The sequence below is a fragment of the Poecilia reticulata genome, linkage group LG19 (genome assembly GCF_000633615.1).
Source record: "Poecilia reticulata strain Guanapo linkage group LG19, Guppy_female_1.0+MT, whole genome shotgun sequence".
NCBI classification, from domain to species: Eukaryota; Metazoa; Chordata; class Actinopteri; order Cyprinodontiformes; family Poeciliidae; genus Poecilia; species Poecilia reticulata.
In genome coordinates this window covers 8,902,664-8,925,688 of record NC_024349.1, presented here as the reverse complement: position 1 = coordinate 8,925,688, position 23,025 = coordinate 8,902,664, and the positions used below count along the sequence as shown (strand labels likewise).

The following is a 23,025-nucleotide window of genomic DNA, read 5'->3' as shown; positions in this document are numbered from 1 at the left end:
TGTGTCACATTAAACTGTCACAACATGGTGACAGCTGTAATAAATAAGTACATAAAAATTCCAATACTGCAGCTTCAAATATTTTCATTTAATGTCATGTTGCAAATAGAAGATTTCATTTTTGTAAAAAAAAAAATTCCAAAAATGTAAGTATTTTTTACTTTTGTTATTTTTCTTCCTTTATTATATGTTTTGTATTTTAATTGGGTTTTGATATTTGTAGTTTTTTGTTATTGTCTGTATTTTGTCTCTCTTGAAAAATATTTTTAATCTCAGTGAGGCATATCTGAGATTACATACATACAGAATTTTTTTATATTTTACCATGATTGATTTGAAAAAGCAAAGTGTAAAACGTTGCAGATACTTTTTTATAAATAAGTATGTATGTATACAGTATTAAAAAAAAAAAGAAGACAAAGTTGAAGTAGAGCCATATGCATGGCATCGATCTGGGCACTCTGACTGTTAAGTGCTCATTAGAACGACAGGAAGTGATGCTCAGATGTTAGCTGCACTTTTTATCCAATCAATCAAAAATGTATTGATTTAATGCAGAAGATTATGTTACAGTTTAAACAGATGAAACAGCAACAAAACAGTAATGGATAAAACACAATGGGATCAAACCAGTTATATTTTTGGATAATTCTGTCTTTTTCAGTTTTTCATGTCTGTATGAAACACTGAGTAATGCACCTGCCCTCCTCCACCTGTTGCTGTGCACTACCAGACAGTTAGCTGAAAAAAGGCTTCAAATAATTTATTCCTTTTGTTACAAGAAAGGAAAAATAAACGAGTTGTTTAGGAATATTTTAGGTTTAAATTTTGGAAATATGGAAAATAAAGCTTATTCTCAAGCAAATCAGCAGAGATGCAGCAGAAATAATCACACAGTCAGCCTCACTTTACTGGAAGCAGGCCACGCTACCAGAGGTTTCAGCCGGCCACAGCTATACGCAGAAAGAAACCACTAACAGCTTTTCTCTCTAGCTCTTCTCAGCTGCTGATTTGCTGAAGCCTCCAGACCTATTTCATGTTATCAGACTCTGTTATGCTGCTGGTCAGCTGTTTTCGGTTCTTACACATTTCAGATCATCAAATAAATGTTGATGTCAGTTTAAAATGACCCGAGTAAATAAAAAATGCTGAAATCACTTCAGTAGAACCTGTCTGACAACAGAAAGTAGATAAAAGATCTAGAAAAGCAATCTTTTATGGTACAGAAATTCAAACCAGTGAGAAAAAAACACACCAGTATCTCTTTCTTCAAACAAGAAATTAAAGTTTTGGAGTGTCCTAGTCAAGGTAAATACCTAAATCCAATTGAGGTACTGCTGTGTGACTTTAAACAGGCCATTTATTTTAAAAAAAAGCAAAACAAAAAACCCTCAATTAAAGCAATGCTGGGAAGAAAATGATCAAATTTCCTCCACAGTGATGTAAGATCAGGCCATGGGCGGGCATTGAGGGTCATTGGGGGCATTGGAGGACATTGGGGGACACAATGGTGGACTTTGGGGGGGCATTATCCGCCCACAGAGTCAGCCCTGGACTGGAAACTGTTGTTGTTTTTACCTTAGAATGGCCAACTCTCTGTTATTCCTATATTAATTTAATCAGTAGGGGCTTTTGCACTTCCCATATTTGTGTCCTCTGTCACTTTTTTCGGCAGTTAAAACTGTTTAATCGTTGTTAACACGTCGTAACCTGCTTTTCCAAGCCGTCTTCAAACGCAACATGAACGCTGAGACGCTGTATTCATGACGGGCTGTTTGTAGCAGAGAGCAACTGGGAAAGTCACAGAAAGGAAGAAGCAGCGCTGGAAGGTGATTGACAGCGCTAAGACCCGCCTCCTGGCTCTGGTTTGGTTGTTTAGTTAGCACTGGGAGAAGGCAGAGGAGCTCGATTTTTTTCAGATTATCTGTCTCATACCATATAGACGTCACTGCCAGGTTGGTTAGGGTAACTTTTCACTTCACAAATGAGATTACACTGTAAAAAGCACAAATCTAACCAAGTATTGTTGGTTTAGTTTTTAGTGTAAACATCTTAATAGACCTAAAATAAAACAAAACTAACTTACAAGTAAGTTTTCAGCAAGATAGGAGCTTGTTTCAAGGCAATAATTCCTTGATATTGATGAAATTGTAGTTACACTGACAAATTATTTCACTTATAGCAAGACATTTTTCCCAGTACATGTGAAGTAATCTGCCAGAGTTGTGTTTTTTGCTGTGTATAATTTGAAAACTTAATTTTAAATTTACTCAGGTCGTTTTTATGTTGTTGTTGTTTTTTTTTTTTGTTTTTTTTTTTTGTCTAATACTGACATTTTCTCCAGATCTGAAACTTTAAGCAGCAACAATAAATTCAAAACAGCAGAAATCTGTAAGGGGGCAACGACCTTTTCACGGCTCTGATTTGTAACTTCTGTTTCTGTCACTTCTCTTCATGTAGTGACAGAAACAGAAGTAGAAGCAGATGAAATGTGCTGTAGATCAAACTGCCGCTGATAAACCCTGTGCAGTCTAATTTTATCACCTTGAGGAACTTCTCCAATTCCTAACTTCTACAAACGTCTTCCCATGCTGCTTACTGAGCCTAAACGTGCAAAAATGAAAAAATAAATAAGCATGTATCGCTGGGGGGAAAAGTGCAGATCAATTCATGCACTGGTGAAGTTTACCATGACTCGGCATACTCAAAGTTATTTTAAAATTGCATTTCTCACTGCAGCTCAGCAACTCATCACATGCATTTTAGTGGTCTGATGTGTCAAAAGTAGCGCTGTTTACATCCGCAAACTGCAGCGCATCGGCTAGACGCGGCGCTCAGCTGGGATCAGCCTCTTCCTGATCACAGCGCCGGACAAACGCCAGGAGAGAGAGGAGTCCACCTGCAGGACGCAGGACCATCTGGAAACAGCTTTCTGATGAAGCTTCAGGATAAACTCATGCGCTTTTCTGTTTCTCTGCTTCAAATGGTCAAGAGTTAAACAAGGAAGGAGGCGCAAAGATGGAGCCGGACCCCGACGGTCCGTTTCAACGGGTGGAGAGGACGCTGATCTCAGTCTGGGTGAGCAAATATCATGTTAACTTTATACAGATTTGATGGTAAAGTTCAAAGTTGCGACATGAGCATTAATGTTTTAATAGTTTCTTCCTGTTTAGATGTTTCTCACACACATTACACACAAACATGTCCCCTGTTTTCTGCTCCTCCCTCCTCTATTCATCTATATTTGGTCTTTAACTTGCATCGGTCACGTTTCTCCGCTTTTTTCTTTTATCTTCTTTATTAGTTTACTATTTATTAAAATTATTTGCTCTGCTTGAACACATCGGCTCTGTTTAAACATTATGATAAAATATAAATGTAATATAAATGTATATTTATATATTTCCATATTTATTGAAAAAGTCACTGTCGTGACAGTATGTTATGCTTATGTTAACTATAAACAACCAATCAGAGCCAGGAGGCGGGGTTTACCACAGCTAGCATAGCATATTGTGAATGGTCAGGTTAGTTAGCATAGCCACTGATGACGGAGGATAAACGGTTTTTCTGTAAAGGTCAATTGTTTCTCTGTCATTAGCACATTTAGCAGGGAGAACATTAAGCCCCTCCTCCTGTCTCTGATTGGTTGTTTTTGAACGGGAGCTGTGCATTTCTTCAAAGGGTAGCAGCTCCTGGAGGAAGGTCGATCTTTTCACAGATTATCTGTCTAATATTAACAAATATGTAAAAAACTGTTTGTGGAATAACAGTTAAATACTGCAGCTTTAAATAATGCTGCAATGTGATAAAATTGTAGCCTATGGCAATAAAGTATAGTGGGATACACTCTATGGAAGCCCATTTCTGCCACCATGATGGGGAAAAAGTGTATAATTTGATGTCTCATGATAATCACTGAATTATTTCAGCTGAGATAATATCTTGTAATTTATTCTAATGAAAAGATACAGCTTTAAGTTGAATAAAACTATATTCTTATGAATGTCTGATAAGTGTTAACCAGTTCTGGTTTGATCAGTAGTATCTAAAGTCAAAAATGTGTCAAAACAATGCAGCAATACAAGAAGTACTTCCTTTCTCACTTCAACATAAGACTCAAACATAGAATTGAGTTTCAATCTAATATCCTTCTCCTTTATATCCAGGACTCATAATAATTAGCTACTTTAGCAGCAGTCCATGGAGTTTCAATAGTTATGGATTTTGTCACATCCATACTTAATAATCTCATAGCCTGCAGTTTTTACATACTTCCTCATGATATTGACTTATCCAATTCTAATGAAATGTATGTCTTATAAGTAAGAGGTAAAAAAATTCTTCTTCTTTTTTTTCCAACACATGGCAGGAATTTGCTCCCATACACAAGACAAAACTCTTGATACAGTCAGAAAGAGAAGAAAAGCAAGACAATATATGTTTCTTTAACAAAGGTTTAACTCTGGACTCACTATCAGCTTATAATTCATATAAGTACATACATTTATGTGAATATATTTGTTTCTGAAGTCAATTAACTGACTTAATGAAGCATGTTGGGATGAAATGGCTGAAAACTCAAGGTATGCATCAGGGTCATGTCTAAAATATTTCAGACCACTCCTAATTTCCGATTATGACTTTGCAGTGGCTGCAAAGTCATAAACAGAACAGAGTGAGCTGATGAAGGACAGAAAAATATACTAGTAGGCCTTAAAATATTTCTGAACGTCATGCACTAGCCTTCTTTTCTTCTGAATTATACTCATAAACAGGATGCAGACTGATTGGAGGTGGGGCATCCAATTTACAGTAATTGCACCCCGACCTCACTTGGTGGCGCCACTGAACACAAGACCTCAGATATTTAAATATCTCTTTTGTAAACCTACTTATGTTCACTGTCAAGTTTTAGCTACTAGTTCTTTTTGCTAAAATGCCATTTTATTACCAATTAAACTGAGTTATCATAGGCAGATTTCTTACACTACAATATGACTGACAGTATGCTAACTTTGAATAAAATTTACCACTATTTAGTGGCATTTATGCAAAAGGTTTTAAACAAAAAGGCATAAAAATAATCCAGTTGGTTTGTTTTCAACTGAAATGCAGAAATTATTTCTCTTGCTTCTGAAGTTATCTACTATATTTATGATTACAACAATAAAAATGTTAATTAGGACATTTATTGTTGTTTGTAGTTAAGAATGGTAAAGCTTTTCTCTGAGTTGGTTACATAGCCTGGTTGACCGCCTGAGTACCTGCAGTTCACTGCATTTCTCTTTTAGCTATTAACATAAATAGCTTTATGTTAACTATTTGTGTTTTTCATAACTGTATTCACAAATGGACAATGCAGTTTTGGTCCTGAATCAAACCAGACTACCAGGTGTAAAGGTTTGCCAGACTACCAGGTGTAAAATCACCCTAAGAGCCTTATGATGCATAAATGATCCTTAGGTTCAGAGCAAAGTGGCTTAACAGACGACATTTCTTTGAAACATCTTTAGAAAGTAGAAGATTACAAAAATACCTGTTTGTTTGCGAGCAAATCATAAGGACATAGGAAATGACTTTTTCACAGTACTGTAAAACGTTGTCATGTTTTGCACATATCGTTAATATCCACGTATTTAACAACACACCCTTAATCTTACATAAGTGAGATCTGTTATTTAATCAGTAATCAGCGAAGGCCACTTCTTTCAGACTCACTAATGAACCTTGGTTTGTGTGACAAGGTATTGTTGTTCTAAAACAGGAAAGGGCCTTTAGCAATCAGCCTGCAAAGCAGCAGGGACGCTATTGTGTAAATAGCCTCTTACACTGTTAGTGTACAAGTGGAACTAAGTGCCTTCTTATGTCTCTCTCTCTCTTCGGCATCAGATTGTGCACAACACACTCATTAAGATGAATAACACTTTCCCATCTCTTCCCCAGTGTTACATAAGTGAAGCTGTGAGCAGATTCCTGAGGCCACAACCAGTTGAAGCCGTCGACTCAGATGAACCTGGAGTCGACGGCGAGCCTGCTGACCGTAGCCAGAAAGACGACGACGCCAGAGGGGTAGAAGTCGGCGAGGAACCGTCTCTTTCTACTGTTTCTCTTGTTAGCTTGTCTTCGCCGGTTGTTGCATGGGAGCGCTGCGCTGCAGACATCGACTTGAAGCCCAAAGAAGAAGATCATGAGAACAAAGAGGACCTAATAGAGGAACAGCGCCGTCAAACAGGAAATGAGTTTGCAGAGCTGCTGGTCACTAAAAGTGCAAAGGCACATCAAGGCAGTCAAGAGAAAACTGAGATCGAGAAATGTGACACTTGTGAGGAAAGTCTGGCTCCTGAAAATGATGGACAGCGTGCAACTGGTGGATCTGGACATGTATGGGTGAAGGATGGAGTGATTGAGGACATGGATTCAAAAGAAGCAAGATCGGGTGATCATCGGAAAGTGGTGGAAACCTTGGCGGACATTGAGGAAGAAGCTGAAGAAAACTCAGGGGAGGAAAGCAATGAAAAGACAGGACATCAAAAGGTCAACAAAGCTTCTGCAGCGATTCTAGGAGATGCAAACATCAGTGAAGATGCATCTCAGCTGGACTCTGGTAACAAAAACCTCTCAGATGAGAAAACTAAAGACGTAGAAACTCAGCTTAGACAGTTACCAGGGGATGACAACGTCCAGATGAAAGTCGCTGAAGAAGCTGCAACGGCAGAAGAGTCAGAACAGGACAAGAGCGGCCGGCCGGCCGAAGACATTTTAACTCAAAGTGGCAGCAAATATGTGCAAAAAACAGAACCAGACACGACCGAGTTTACAATTACAGAAGAAGATGTGCTGGTCACCATTATGCAAACTGCAGAGGAAGATGTGAGCGTGGAAGAAATATCAGCAGATCTTGATTATGAGATGGCAGAAGGCAAGAATCTCTCAGCTGAAAATGAAAACTCAGCAGAGCAAACACAACAAGTGGAAACTCTTGTCTGCAAAGAGTTGTCAAGTGTGGCAGAAGATGAGAGGGTTGAGGAGGAAGAGGATCGTAAGTCTGCAACACATGAAGAGTCAGAGGAGAGGAAGAGTAGCAGAGCAGACGAAGATGTCCCACAAGAGGAAAATGTTTTAGCCCAAAGTGTCACAAGCAGCGAGGAAGAACAGGATCTAAAAGGAAACGACTCTGCAGAGCCACTGATCAATGAAAACATGACTGAACATCAACTGGAACTGGAGAAAAAGTTGCACACTTCTGCAGAAAGAGATGAGGCTGAAAACAAAGAAGACCTGGAGGAAGAGAGAGATGAAATACTAGAAGAAAATGAAGAAGAAGACTTGAAAGAAGAAAGTGAGGTAAAACAACACACTGCAAAGGAAGAGAGAGGAAATCAGAGGGAATGTGAGGTTGCGGCAGAGATGCTAGGAGATGCTAACATCTGTGAAGACGCATCACAGCTGAAATCTGAAAATGAAAACACAGAAGAGAGAGTGCAACAAGTAGAAGCTCAGCATCTTGTCTGCAAAGAGTTGTCTGGTGTAGCAGAGAGTGAGAGGATTAAGGAGGAAGAGCCTGCAACACATGAAGAGGTAGAGAGGAAAAGTAGCAGAGCAGTTCTAGATGTCCAACAAGAGGAAAATGTTTTAATCCAAAGTGTCACAAGCAGCGAGGACGATCAGGAACAGTTTAGTCTAAAAGGAAACGACACTGCAGAACAGCTGATAAATGAAAACATGGCTGAACATCAACTTGGACTAGAGAAAAAGTTGCACACTTCTGCAGAAACAGAAGTGATTGAAAAGAAAGAAGAAAATACAGCCAATGAGGCAAATTATGAAGAGCTGGAAAAAAGAGGTGATGGAGATGTTGGAGAAGAGTCTGTGAGCATAAAGAGAGAAGAAGACGTCCCAAAAGTGGATGAAGTTAAAGAAGAGTTGGAGGAAGAGAGCAATGAAATCCGGATGGATGGTAGAGAAAAAAATGAAGAAGAGTTTGAGGAAGAAAGTGAGGCAGAACAGTTTACCACTGATGGAGAGACAGGAGAACAAAGGGAGGATGAGGTTGCCAGAGCAATGCTAGGAGTTACTAACATCTGTGAAAATGCATCACAGTTACCTTTTGAGAAAACTAACAATGTAGGAACTCTTCTTCCTGTCTGCAAAGAGTTTGAGAACGTCCAGATGACTGTTTTTGAAAAAGATCTGAATACAGCTGCAAAGCAACAGACAACAGAAGAGTCAGAACAAGATAAGAGCAGAAGGACAAATGAAGAGGAAAATATTTCCACCCAAAGTGTCACAAGCAACGAGATTGATCAGAGCACAGAAGAGGAACAGTTTAGCCAAATAGGAAACGACTCTGCAGATCAGCTGATCACTGAAGACACGACAACACACCAACTTGGACTAGAGAAAACCGAGATCCAAAAGTTGGACACTTGTGAAGAAATAGAAAGGGTTGAAAACAAAGAAGACTTTCAGGAAGAGAGAGGTGAAATAGAGGAAGACAATCGAGATGAAGACTTTGAGGAAAAACAACACATCGTGAAAGAAGAGAGAGAAGAGCAAAAAGAAGATGAGGCTGGTGCAGTCTTGCTAGGAGACGCTAACATCTGTGAAGACGCATCACAGCTGAAATCTGAAAATGAAAACTCAGCAGAGAGAACAGAACAAGTGGAAACTCAACACCTTGTTTGCAAAGAGTTGTCTGGTGTGGTTGAGGATGAGGGGGTTGAGGATGAAGAGTCTGTCACATGTGAAGAGGAAGAGCAGGATAAGAGCAGCAGAGAAGTTGAAGATGTCAGACAAGAGGAAAATATTTTAACCCAAAGTGCCACAAGCAGCGAGGCTGATGAAGACACAGGAGAGGAGCAGTTCGACCAAACAGACAGCGACCAATCCAATGATGAAGCCAAAGAAGACTTGGAGGAAGAGAGAAGTGAAATCCAGGAAGATGATGGAGAGGAAAGTGAAAAAGACTTTGAGAAAAAGAGTGAGGCGCCTGGAAACAACAAAGAGGAAACAACTGTTGGATCCGGACATGTACAGTTAAAGGAGGGAGTGAGAGATGGGATTGAATCAAGTGAAGAAGAGGAGTATGTGAGACTGGATGATCGTTGGAAAGTGTCGGAAACCTTGGCGGACATTGCAGAAGATGATGAAGAAGGAGCTGAAGAAGACTCTGAGGAGGAAAGCAAGATGCAAGAAAGCACCCCAACAAAGGAGGCAGAGGGCGGCAATGAAAAGACAGAAGAAGAAAGGGACAATAAAGCTTCTGCAGCAATGCTGGGAGGTGCAAACCTCAGTGAAGATGCATCACAGCTGAACTTCTCAGATGAGAAAACTAAAGTAGAAACTTTTCTCCTTGTCTGCAAAGATGAGCTAACTGACCTCAACGTCCAGATGACTGAAGATCTGAATCAGACAACAGATGAGAAGCTGGAAGAGGACAAGAACAGAAGGACAATCGAAGAGGAAAAAACTGAGTTTACATTTAAAGAGGACGATGTCACCAGTATGCACACAGAGAAAGAAATTACTTTGGAGGAAATTTCATCAGATGTTGAGGAGAGGCTTTCCGACAAAGAGATCTGCATGAAAAGAGTTTGCACAACCGCTCCAGTTACTGTAAAAGCTGGAGGCGAGTCTGAACGGGAAATAAACATTGGCTTTAGCAACGTTCCCTCGGGGGTAATTGAAGGCCAGGCTGGCCTGTCTCACGAGCTCAACACCAAGGCGTGCGAGGAAACTCCAGAGGCAGTTCCTGAGCACAACAATGAACTCGAGTCAGATGAAAATACCACACAAAGGTTCTTCGAGGGGGGAAATTCAGAGGAAATTCAGACCATTCACTTACCAGAAGAGGTGGAGGTATTTAAAAGCAGCGAAGCAGGAGGAGGTGAATATTTACTGATAAGAGAAGGCAGCACAGAGGAAAGCAAGAAGGAGTTGCAGGTTGGAACGCTTCAATTTGCAGAAGATACAGAGAAGCCGAAAAGCGACAACATAAATCTGGAATTAGATCATTTTTCAGAGGAAGAAAAGGTCGAGTTACTGGATACTTCAATGAAGACGGAGATCAAACAATCAGACGAGGAATTTGAGACTGAACTGGAGGATGAGGGCAAAACGGCTGAAAGGGAAACAAACAGGCTGCCCCAAGATGTCTGTGAGAAAAGAGACGCTGTAGCAGCCGATGAAGGAGTTGAATCTGCAGATGAAACTCCTGAATCCCCCAAGAGTGAAGAAGGGAAGATGACACAGATAAGTCTTGGTCCAGAACTTGTACAAGCTTTTAGATTGGAGGATGACCGTGAGACCGAGCCTAAACTATTTGATGAAAGTGCCACTGAATTTCGGCCGGTGAGGTTTGACACTGAAGAACAAGACGAAGTCCTGGATTTAAATGAGATCACGACTCTTCAGTTAGTGGGGACAGCATCTGATCTGATCACAGGACAATCAGCCTTATCGCAGCGTCAGATAACGACAGACACAGAAACAGCTGATGAATCTGAGACGACCCTTGGTGAAATTACAAATGAGCCGCAAGAAACAAAGAAACACTCAGAAGATACAGCTGAAGAACAACAGGATGGGATTGATGAAGAAATCCTTGATTTATGGATCGAGACAGTGATGTCAAAGGACACTGGTGGGATTAAAGAAGACCGACTTACAGAGGAACCAGGCGAAACATCGTCAGAGGAGAAGAAAGAGGGAGTGATGGAGGCAATTTCAGAAGAAACAGAAACTTCCTTGACCACACTGGACTCTGGGTTTTTGGACCAGACTTTCAGTCATACTCAGATAATTAAATCAGGAGACACCGGATTACTTCCCGACAAAAATGACAATTCAGAAGACATCTGTGAAGTTCTTACGTCTAACTCTGAATCTGCATTGATCGAAGAAATGGTTGAAACTCTTCAGCCTTACCCGATAGCGGAGGGAGCATCCGGTGAGATCGGATCCTGCCCCGATTCAGGAGTTTCATCCCCAGAACCAAAACATCTGAATCAGGAAGGAGGCACAGCTGAAGAGAAGCAGGATGGAACTAAACCAGAGACAGACGCAGTGAGTGGAGACGATGAAGAAGCAGATGTTACGTCACTGACAGAAGCAACAGAGTCCGACATCTCCAGTGAAGTCCAGATCTCTCCTCTGTTAGAGGAGGAAAGTGTTTTGACTGAATCACCTTCTGGAGGTGAACCTCAGGATGAACCTGAGAAGAGAAATTTCTCCCTGGTTGCACCAGAGGAAAAACCTTCAGAAGATCTCAGCGAATCATTTCCAGACCCAAGCGGGACTGAGCTGGAAGAAGATTGGAGCGAGGTATTGTTTCAGACAAACCAAAGCAATATCAGTTCTCTGAAGTTCACTGCAAAAACACTGAATCTTACCAAGCAGTTTTGGTCTAGTTTCTGGTACAAACACCTTCATACATTTGAATTAAGATAAAACTTGTCAGCAAAACACAGGAAGTTGTTTTTAGCTAATAATCCCTTAACATGGACGAAAAAGTGCTAGTCTTCATCCATGTGTTATTTCACTTAGCACATGGGGAAAATGTCTTGTTATGAGTGAAATAATCTGCCAGCGGAACTAGAACATTTTCATTAATATTAAGCAATTATTGACTTAAAATAAGCTGTGGTATATTGCTGAAATGTTACTTCCAAGTTAGGTGTGTCTTAATTCAAGTCTATTAAAATATTTGCACTAGAAACTAGACAAAAAAACTTTGTAAGATTTGTGATTTTGCAGTGTACCAACTAATCATCTTTAATTTTTTAATTACACTGCAAAAACATAAAGTCCTACCAGATGCTTTGGTCTAGTTTCTAGTGCAAATATCTTAGTACGCTTGAAATAAGACAAAATTAACTTGAAAATAACTTTTTACCGATATACAGGAACTTGTTTTGAGCTAATGATTTCTTAATGTTGATTTTTTTTAAAAGCAGTTCTAGTTTCTCTGGCAGATTATTTCACTTATTAGAAAACATTTTCCCCCATTTTATAAGTGAAATAATCTCCCAGTGGAATTAGAACTTTTTTTTATCAGTATTAAGGAATTATTGACTTAAATCAAGCTCCCATAGGTTGCTGAAAAATTACTTGTAAGTTAATTTTGTCTTAATTCAAGTGTGCTTAGATATTTACACTAGAACACAGACTAAAAATACTTGGTAAGTTTTTAATTTTTTGCAGTGTGCAGATAAGCTATAGAATGAGATGATTTTTTTATTTGCAGGTTGATGCCGCCATGCTTGATTTTGCAGTGCAAAAGTCTCGCATTGCGGTGAAAAACCCTCGTGTTCGGCCCCCGACAGACCCCCGCTCCTTAATCCATAAGCCGTCTGTGGATCCAACCCCGCCCCTGCCGGTGCCTGGTAAAGTTCCTGTGGGTTTGCCTCTAGGCGGCTTGGGGATCGGGATCAAACTGCCTGGTAGGTTTGATTCTCTGCAGCATATCAGTCCCTGTTTTCAACATTTAAAAAAAAGTTATTTATGTATTTATGTTTGAATTCAGGGATTGGAGCAGGTTTTCCTGTTTTAAAGAAAACACAACGGCCCCCAAGACACGAAGACAACCCAGAAACACAATCACAGGTATCGCAATAATCTAATGATTCTTTAGTCGATTATTCTGTCAGTTAATCAGATTAAAAATTTCAGATTTTTCATTTAACCACTTCAATATTTTTAATGCATTATTAACAATACAGTAAAAGATGCAAATAAATGAAAAAAATTAAATGATTCAATTGGGTATTCAAATATTTTAATGCGTAAAATGCAAATGCTAAGGAAGAGGATTAGGACCACTGAAAAAAATAAAAGCATTTTGACTTTTTCTCAGATTTTGGATTATTTTCTCAGAAGACTAAATTTTGAAATTAAAGTCAGAATTCTGAGAATAAAATCAAGATTTTGAGGAAAAGTCAGATTTTTTTCCAATGGTCATAATTCTTTCTGGTCATAATTATTTCTTCAGTGTACAGTTTTTTGGGGACTTGCATGTAAAATGCATATATTTTTCTACAGTTCTGTATTAATTACTGATCTGACTGTGTTGTAACCTCAACAAATTATATTCCAATTAGTGATTAACTAATGAATCAATTCGTTGATAATTATTTCTGCGATTGATTAATCAGATTAATCACTTCAGTCCTACATTAATTCATACATCGCTATTTATCTTTATGTCGGGGAAAGCTAAATGTGATTTTACTCTTAATCTAAAGGAATCTGAGGAGAAAAAGGAAGAGGAAAAGAAAAGTGATGCTGCCAAAAAGGATGAAGAACCAAAGAGACCCAAATGGATGCCACCCGGACAACCAGGGTAAAGCCGAAGCAACAAAATGTTCCGAAACCCTAAACTTTGCTGTTTTCAGCAAAAGATCATGAATTCTCTTTCTTTTATATGTCTCCACAGATTTGGAAATCCACTCATGTCTGAACTCAAGACCAAGCTGAAGAAAACTCCCAAAGAGTGAAAACAATCATTTGAATGCGTTCTGTGAATAGCTCACTATATTATAAACATTGCTCTGTTTTTGTCTTTTATCTAACTAAAAGCATTGATGAGATTTTTATGCTATGTACTTTTTTTTTTATATTTAGCATTTATAATAAAGCAAAACCAAAAACAGAGTTGTTGTTTCTTCACGCAAGATTTGGCCACATGAGGCCATGATGACACTGTCTGATCCTCCTTTTTATTCTGTACAAATTCTGACTCTGCTGGTCTAACACACACCTTTATGTAGAGAGGGTTAACCATTATTATTATTATTATTATTATTATTATTATTATTATTATTATTATTATTATTATTATTATTATTATTATTATTATTATTATTATTATTATAACTCTTAAGTAGTAGTAACAGTAAAGGACTGATCTTTTTTTTACAGAATAAGAAATAAAGATAAGTAAATAAATAGAAATTGTGCTAATTCTTAAAACAAAATTGTTCAAGGAAAAAATCATTTTAGGAGTAGTTTTACTATACTGTAATTTTTACTTTTACTCTAGAAATATTATGAAGTATCACAACGCTTACTTAAGTTACATTTCTCGATGCTCAACCTACTGTGAGTAATTTTACTGAATAACAAAAGTAACTTTAACCATATTTATTCAGAGACTCACCTACGGTTTATGTGAAAGTGAGACAAACATAACATTTAATTTTTTTGTCTGTCTGATTATGTTATTGTGCAATATTGAATCAGAAGTTATGGAGAGTTACTCAGTACTTGTGCAGACTTTTTACCAAAAACATTTTCACTCTTACTTGAATATTATATTAAATGTATACATTTCAAGGTAGTAAGTTAAAATATGTTGAAGTAGTGCGACTCTTACCCGAGTAAGGTCTTGACACTGCTCAACTCTTGTTGTTTTACAACAAAATGCCACTCACAATATGGCTGCGCCGTTTAACTGAAATGACTGGGGTTGTTCAGAATTCACTCTTTTATATTTTATTAGTTTCTGTCTGGGCATTTTTATGTCGTCATTTGTCAAGGTCAGCCATGACTGTTTTATATATGTATTTTTAATACATAAAAAAAAACTGTTACAAAAACTGTCGGTTATTTTCTGAGCTCCTCTTTTATAAACCTGTTCAAGCGGTAGATGGCGATAAAGTGCTCTGATAAGAGTCACGAAGAAGAAGCACCGGGCTGTGATTGGCTGGTATTACTTTCCAATCAGGAAACTGATACTTTTAAACTAGACTGGCGTTTCAACGCTTGTGTTGTTTTTTATGGATTTTGGCATTTTGTCCGAAATCACGGTGGCTTAAAGTTTATGCTTTTGAACTAAAACTAAAGATCGTCTGTTAAAATACCTCCTGAAACATAAAATAGATGTGTCTTCTCCAAGGTAAGCTTTCTTAAGCGAATTTTTCTTTGAAATTGCCACAGGTACTGCGTATTAGCAACAGCCTTTAAATGTGTACGTTCAGTTACTTTTCAGGGTTTTAGCAACAGTTAAGCAGTAATACTTTTATAAACTTATTTGCCTATTTTCAAACGTTTGAGTCCGTCTTCATTAAGTTTACTGACTCTGGAAGAAGGGAGAGGTTAACGGCACAATTTGGTCATCAGTTTAAAACTGTAGTGTTGTTCCTCTAGGTCCGCTACTGATTCTATTTATTAAGGTAATAAGTACACTTTTTGTCACACCACATTTTTATCAAGTGAACACGTGCAAGTGATGATATGTTAAACATAATATATTTTCTTCGCTATTTTTAGAAAGCGTCTGAAATGTTTTCTCCATGTTTAGTTTAGTTACATATTTTACCATCTGACAGACAAAGTTAGTATCAATTGTCCCCCTTTTTTCTTCTCTTTGACCCGAGTTGTATTTTTTCAGCCCATAAAGTTTTATGTAGTGGATGTGGATAAGCTGGTCAACTGGTTTAGCCACAACTTTTAAAGTTTGGTATTCACGCCACACCCACAACATAATATGACCCCTTCAGGTGGTTAAACTTTTCCATGGCTTTCTCCACTGATGGTTAAAAATCTGATACCAACAACACTTGCTTATTTTTTGTGGCTAAGATGAGTATCTCAGCCAGTTTTCTATGAATAATCATCATTTTGTTTGTTCTCAGTGTTTCAAAAATATTAGGAAACCATAATGTTGTAAAAAATTAATGTAAACGGAATGGTGGGATTATATGTATGTTAGAAACTGGGAATACAATTGATGTTTTTTTTAAAAAAAAAAATCATTTTCTTTTCTTCCACAGAGAGCCTGCTTTAAGACTGTGAGAGAACTTTGTGCTTAAAGCCTCTCTAGTATTTTATTTTTTTTTTAGAAGAGGAAAGTCCTGTTTGTCTTCCTCAAAGCAAAACAAAGGAGTTACTCTCATGGCTAATACCACAACACCTCAAGCCTCATACATCACAGAGGATCCACAGGCTGATGAATGCCGTGAAAATGTTCCACCTAGAGATCCTAAAGCTGATGACTCTTCAAAACTAGAAAACACTGAGAATTTCACCTTACAGTTGCAAGAAGATGGTGTGAATGCTTTTGTTTCTTCCACTCCTGCTTTAAAAAATAAAAGCAGTGATTTCCAGGCAAAGTCGGTGCTGTCAGGTGTCCAGTATTCTTTAAGCCCAGTCTTTAAAAACCTAAATATCCGGAATAAAGGCGCATCTCCAGAACCTTTTAAACTTCGAAACAGTCCTAATCTTGCTGTTCCTTCTAGTTTTCATGCTGCAAACTGTCAAAAATCAACCGAAGACTCAAGGACACAAAAGAATGGTGAGGATTTCTCTATGATCAACGATGAATGCTTGCCAGAAGTTACTCTGTTCAATATTACCTCGGATTCAATGATGCACCCGACAATGAATGATTCAGTCTTTCCTGAAAGACAACATGCAACTCCTCAGCTTTATGGTAAAAAGACAATAACTTCAGATAATCAAAATAGCTTTTGTACAAAGGTGGATGAATCTTTTCAGAGCGCGCCTTCATTCCAAGGGATTTTTAATAACTATTTACAAGACATAAGTCTCCTTGAAGTTACGCGGGACTCTCCAGTTGGACACATGTCCTTCATGGACATGGAAGATGTCAGAGCGACTTCTGATCATAATGATCAAATTATGACAGAGAAATCGGACACAATCACAATTGAGGAAGTCTCCAGCACGAGCAGAAACTCTGCCCAGAGTTCAAGGCAAAACTCAATTAAGTCAGCCTTGGAGGCAAGTCAGGATGTTACTTTGGAAAACAGCAAGTCTTCATTTGAGTCCGGTCAACAAAAAGTGGAGAAATCTCAAAATCCAGACAATGGCACTCAAGTTATCAATATTACTCATGATCTATGCTCCTCTTGTGATGCCTCTACGACTGTCGACATCTCTTCCTCTGGCATAGAAAGATCAACCCATGAGGTTTGTCCTGAACCGAGAGGAAACTCTGATTGCATAGAGGCTGAGATGGTCACAAAGGAGTCGCAACGGAGCCCAGAATTGGAGACCGGTGGACAAAAACTAGAGATATATCAGAGTTCAGACACACACTGTATCCAAGCTATTAACATTACTCCAGAAAAAACCCCCGGCTGTGACACGTCTGTGCAGACTGCACACTTGTCTTTTGACATGGACAAATTCACCCCTGACTTGGAATCTGAACCCCCCAAAAAACCTGAAGAGCTGCCAACCTGCTGTGACACCAAGTCAACCAACAAAGAGTCACAACAAACCCTGAAACCAGACGTGTCTGCAAACGGCACGTTTGCCGTTGAGCAACCCTCTATGCAGACTGTTTCCTTCGTCAAGAACGAGACTCTAGATCTTCTACCAACCAACGTAAGCAAGGCAAAAGATGTCAAGGAAACTGGAGATCAGCAAACTTCTGTCGACTCTAAAACTGAAGCTTCCTTTGTTGTGCATCAGAGCAGCTCAGACGACAAGGAAACCACCTTCGCCGTAGCTCAGAATGTCACTGTTGATGGAGATGTTCTTCAAAAATCTAAACTCCAGATCAGTTCCGCCTTAGAGAAAACTCCTGCTCCACTTGGTCACCGGAACGGGACATTTGATTATAAGCTTCCCTCACAACTAAACGACACAATCACTTTGGCAGAAATGAGCTCAAACGACAGTCATCAAAGCAGATTGGGCAGCTCCTCCACTTCCAAAGCAAGAAATGCAACAATTACCCTTAAAGATGGCTGTTCTGAAAACAACTCGTCAAAACTCCAAACAAATGAAGCTGCAGAACCAGAAACCAAGAAGGATGGAAGCCCAAACATGACAAATGAAGCTGCAGAACCAGAAACCAAGAAGGATGGAAGCCCAAACATGGCATTTGAAGCTCCTCTACAGCCAGCCAATGTATCCATATATCTTTCACAATCAGGTCTTTCCGATTTTGATGAGAGTTTGGATTTAAGACCTCAGTGCGTGGCGAGTTCTACACCAATGGTGGGCATTAAACTGTTAAACATTAAACAGGCTTCTGAGACAAAGAGAGGGGCTGGCCACATCCTAACGGTGCAGAAAAAACTTTATGGGAAAACGCCTATAAAGCCATCAAACACCATCAAACCGTCAAACATCATTGGTGATCGTAAAACATTCTTCAAGCAGCCCACAGCTAAAATCCCTCAACCTGCCTCCAAAATAGCCTCAGAGTTGTTGAAATGTAATCCACCAGCGGCGGCAACAGGCCTGCCGGTGAAACTACAGAGACCCGATGGGGAGGCTGCGAAAAGTTCTGCTGCTCCAAAGGAACAGGAGGTAAAAACATTGGGTGCTGCTGAGTTTATAAAACAATTGCGTTGCTTTTTATTTGATCATTTTACTCAACTTTACAGCTGTATCTTTATATGTCTGTGATCCTTTGTATTCCAGAAAAACTCAAGTTCGTACAACCTGCGATCTTTAGGTGAGCAGTGATGCTTGGTTTTCAGAAATTCTTCTGCAGATTGAAATATTTTATTGAACCAACATCTGGTTTGCATTTGCTGTTACCCCCCCTATTCTTATACATTTATAGTAATACATTGTTTTCTAAAGCGGTCTGTCATTGCCCTAACAGATTTTGCTGGATGATAAATTGTCCCAGATATTATTGCGATAAGCCAAAATATAGTTCTGAGACCATTTTTAAGTAAAATGATGTAAGTTTGCCCTCTGAAAGACTAGTAAACTTTTATTTCGTGCGGAACACTTCACACTGGAACTGGAAGACATTTTAAATGCCACAAATAAAATACAACAACCAAAAACAATGAATAAAAATGACATTAAAAAACACACACACAACCAAAACCTTAAATGGATTATGATGTCTGTGTAAACAAAATTGCCCTTCAAAAAATATTTATCATTAGCATGGAAATTATCAAGCTCATTTTAAGTCATCAAGCAATTAATTAATTGCTTATTGTGACAGATGCCATCAGTGTAAATTTAGGTATGATGCTAATTAGATCCACAAGCCACTTGAGGAAGAAAACAAACTGCGATTAATGCTGCTACTTTTCAAAGAGGACTTTGAAATTACATTATTTAAACTATTTAAAATTATTTACTATTTTTTTTACTAATTTCTGGCTCTCTAAAGGTAATAGTTGCACCATATTTTATTTGAATATAAATATGCACTACATGTTGAGGATTGCTATTTAAAAATGTAACGTAGAAAGCACTGTCTTCGTTCTCCTTTACAATTATACTCCACGGTGTCTCAGTCCATAACTTTCCAATAAAATACACAGATGTTTTTGGGTTTAATGTGACCAAATGTGCAAAAAATTGCACATTTTTGAAAATGTTCCTCTGCTCCATTTGCAGCCTCCAAGCTGCCGCCCCCCTCTGGCTTGCAGAGACCTCAGGTGAGCGGCATTCCCGTTGGCTTGCCGAGGGCTGCACTGAGCCTGAGAGCTGCTCCCTGCTCAAGCACAGAGAAACCAAGCGGACCTGCAGGTTTGTTCACACCTGGTCAAGCTGCATGCTTCACTTTGCTTAAAACTCAAACACCCAGCAGACTGACGGCAGGTAAAGAAACCTGCGGCTTTTCTAATCGAGCTTTAGACTTATAAGGATTTTAATGCCTTTGTTTTATTTGCTTGCAGTTTTTTTGTTTTTTTTTTTACACTGATGCACCAGTTGATAAGTTTATCAGAATTGGACCATTTTCTCCTGATTTGATTAACTGTTATCACCAAGTGAACTAATGTGAAAATAAATCAGAACTAAAGACTCTCATTAGTTGTTTTTTTAATGTTTTTGCTTCTTTTTTTTAAGATATTTTATATTTAACCCATATACCAACTTCCATTCTAAATTTACAAAAATTGGTTTTCATAATGTTAGTTGCAGAGGTTATAAATATTATTATTTTAGAAACTGATTATGCTATCCATTATTCTGACAATCTGATAAACATTTTTCATTTAACCTCTTAAGCTTTTTTTTATACAATATTAGAAGTACATTAAAAATGGAAATAAATAATTACATTATTTTTTTAGTAAGAAAATAGACATTTATTGCCTAAAATGTAATGAAATAAAGCGCTCCTTTTAGTTTAGTTTTAATTTAATCCAGATGAAGCTAAAACAATCCAACCTGATGAGTTTTGGGTAAAGAATTTTGACAAACGGCTGTTTTTACACCTTTATGCAAAATGTATTTATATTTTTTGCCCTTTTGGCTTAATTACTGCTCTGAATATGTTTTTTTTTTTTAGCTATTAGCTTTTTATGGGAGGTTTAGACTCCAATTAGCGATTAATCGTTCCAGCCAGCCCTCTGAATGCATATGAAACACTGAGAACTCACTGTTGCAGTTTGTTTCCTGTCTAATTAGTCTGTTTATTCTTCATTTAGCTTCTAACTCTGGTGCCATCTCTGTCAAGATGGCACCAGGTAAGAGGCATCCTGTGGCTAAAGGAGACGCTTTGCCTGTGTCAACGAGGAGGAAAACGGGTAAATATGGAAGTAAAGCTGCAGCACGTGGTGATATTTATGCAAATGTTGTGTAAAAGTGTCACACTTGGTGTTTACACAAATTTAGATAAAAATGTGTTGCATCATCTTTAACAAATAAAAGGTTATTCCTATTTTTAAAGTGCATTGATGTAGTTTGTCAACACAATAATAAGTAACATTTATTCTGACTGTTTCAGTCTTGATTTAAAGGAACTCAGTGTTTCGCCTGTTTTACAATTTTCCAGAAGTTTGTTCCATATTTTTGGTGCAAAGAAACTGCAAAAATAAAGAAAAAAAAATTTTTTTATTCACAAATCTTGATTAGACTTTTTAGGGGAATTAATTTCCACATTTTCACTGAAGAACTGAAGCTGAGTAAAAGTTATTCTCACTAATCCTTTTAGATGCCAGCACAACTGAAGCTCCCGTATCCGTCGGCGCCGCCGCCAGCGGGTTAAAACCAGGGAAACAGCCAACAGCCGGCCACAGTTCTGCCCCTGGTAAATCCTCCAGAACTGGTCGGTAACTTGGTTCTGATGCATAATAAGCAGCAACAGAGTAGATTTAACAATCTGAGCCATTTCTCTTATCCAACTTTCAGATGCTGTAGCTGCTAAAACAGCAGCATCATATGACGTCGTCAGCAGGGGGAAGGGCTTAAAACGGGCAGCAGCCAATCCCAGAGCTAACAATGGCAAACCGCAAAGCCAAGGTAAGAAGAGCATAATATAATTTCATTTATTTATGGATAACTCCTGATTGTCACATGTTCACTCCATGTTGACCATATGAAGAATGAATGTGACCATTTCAGTTTGGATTTCATTTTAGGTTTCTTGATGTCACCTGGTGATGGTGAAGCAAATACTGTACAATAAAACCAGATATTTTTGTTTTATTTCACTTTTATACACACAGGTTGTCAAACTAAGATCTCATTTACAAAAAAAACCTGAAATAAAAAAAACCTCACAAACACAGTAATAATACAAGTTATTTGTTTAATTGAGTAAAATTATTAGCTATTAAGATATGAGCTAAAAACAAGAGCAAGTTCATAAGATTTCTCATTTTGTTCCCCAATGGCGAACAAAATGAGTTAAAATTACGAGCAGGACTGTAACGGGTCTGTTGATATTTGATAATTATTGTTAAGGGTTTTTTTGTTTTAAATATCAGAATTAATGCTAAATGCTTTAGCATTTTTTTCTATCAACAGTTTTCATTCTGCTCCTTTTATTTTTAATAGTGCAGAATGTAACCTGGTTACCTAGGTTGTTGCTAGGTAACCAAAGAGTGAGTGAGTTGCTAGGTAACCAGAGGGTGAGTGAGTCGGTTGACCCACCAACCTTGCTTAGCTAGCTGTCAGAGGTTGAGCAGCTAAAGCCTTTCCTCTGCCTACATCTCCCAGAACGCTTTGCGGTTCTGGATTGAAGTTCAGCAAAATGATTGAATATTCTATCAGACCTATCATCTATTGGATATTGATCATGTGTCTGCTACAACATACTGAGAACTCTGAAAAGTTGATTCTGGAAAATGTAACTAATTTTAAGAATGTGTGGAAACTGAATTTTTCTAAAAATGTAATTGTCAGCATCCTCTACTAAATCACTACTCCGACTTCATTAATGTGAGGAATTTTCTGACAGAAAAACATTTTTTATTTTGTCTACTTTCTCTTGACTACAGGTTGTGTCAAATGTGAGCTTTTGTCACAAGAAGTGGAAAGGCTAAAGGAAGGTAACATGTCATTTTACTCTGTATTTTATATTAACCCTGTGGGAAATTTAAAACATTTTTCGAAGTTGATAATCAACAATGTTAATTACTCATTTGTTTTAAATGTTAATATATCTTTATTTATTTTTTCCCTACAGTGCTTCGCAAGCATAAAATACCACTGAACGACTGAAGACTTCCATGATGTTTGTTTTTTAAACAGTTTAAGGATTTACAAAGTATTCATTTTTTTCTTGTAAGTGAAGTGGGCATCTGCAACTTTTACTTCTTAAATTGAATATTGATCTATAACATTGTGCTGGTGATCTTAATTTTTTGAATACTCAAAACAATCTTCTATGTAATATCAACACTAAAGTATTGACTTCAGAGGAAAGAACAATACATACTTGCAGAATTAGGCCAACTCAGACTTTTTTGTATTTATGGAAATTAAAAACTAATTTAAAAAATAAAGAGCATTTTTTTCAGGTTTGAAAGTCCTTGTTTGATTTTGTTTTTTTTAATGTTTTGATTAATGAGAAATCATTTTTTTTAAAATTTCATTTACATCAAATTTATTTTTCTGTCACTGAAATTTTATAAACTAAGTCTGAATTATTTATTTCTCTAGATACAGTGTACAGAATTATAAATAAAATATTTGGGATGTTAAAAATAGGTGATGATTTGTTTGAGTTGTCTTGCAGATTTCAAAAGCATCTACTTCATATTAATTTGAACCTCTTAAAAAAATCAGCAACAAGGTGTAGTACTTTGAGTTTTCTTAAACTCTGAATACAATAGATAATGTTCTGTT

General features: G+C 37.8%; 2 protein-coding genes across 3 annotated transcripts; both read left to right on the top strand.

Annotated features, from left to right (window-relative positions):
* The first annotated feature begins 2,800 nt into the window (after positions 1–2,800).
* Positions 2,801–13,668, top strand: LOC103481401 (myb-like protein X). Its single transcript, XM_008436808.2, has 6 exons — positions 2,801–3,078; positions 5,947–11,325; positions 12,248–12,443; positions 12,527–12,606; positions 13,245–13,342; positions 13,436–13,668. Exons 1-6 carry the CDS (start codon positions 3,019–3,021, stop codon positions 13,494–13,496), a joined length of 5,874 nt encoding a protein of 1,957 aa, XP_008435030.1. The 5' UTR covers positions 2,801–3,018; the 3' UTR covers positions 13,497–13,668.
* Positions 13,669–14,703: 1,035 nt separating this feature from the next.
* Positions 14,704–22,698, top strand: LOC103481400 (uncharacterized). Of its 2 annotated transcripts, none has more exons than XM_008436807.1 (9): positions 14,704–14,896; positions 15,774–18,285; positions 18,400–18,433; positions 19,345–19,476; positions 20,382–20,480; positions 20,888–20,983; positions 21,085–21,195; positions 22,176–22,226; positions 22,364–22,698. In XM_008436807.1, exons 2-9 carry the CDS (start codon positions 15,895–15,897, stop codon positions 22,396–22,398), a joined length of 2,949 nt encoding a protein of 982 aa, XP_008435029.1. In that variant the 5' UTR covers positions 14,704–14,896; positions 15,774–15,894; the 3' UTR covers positions 22,399–22,698. The 2 variants fall into 2 exon arrangements, with proteins under 2 accessions (XP_008435029.1, XP_008435028.1); XM_008436806.2 differs by having other exon boundaries at positions 20,888–21,001.
* The last annotated feature ends 327 nt before the right edge of the window (positions 22,699–23,025 follow it).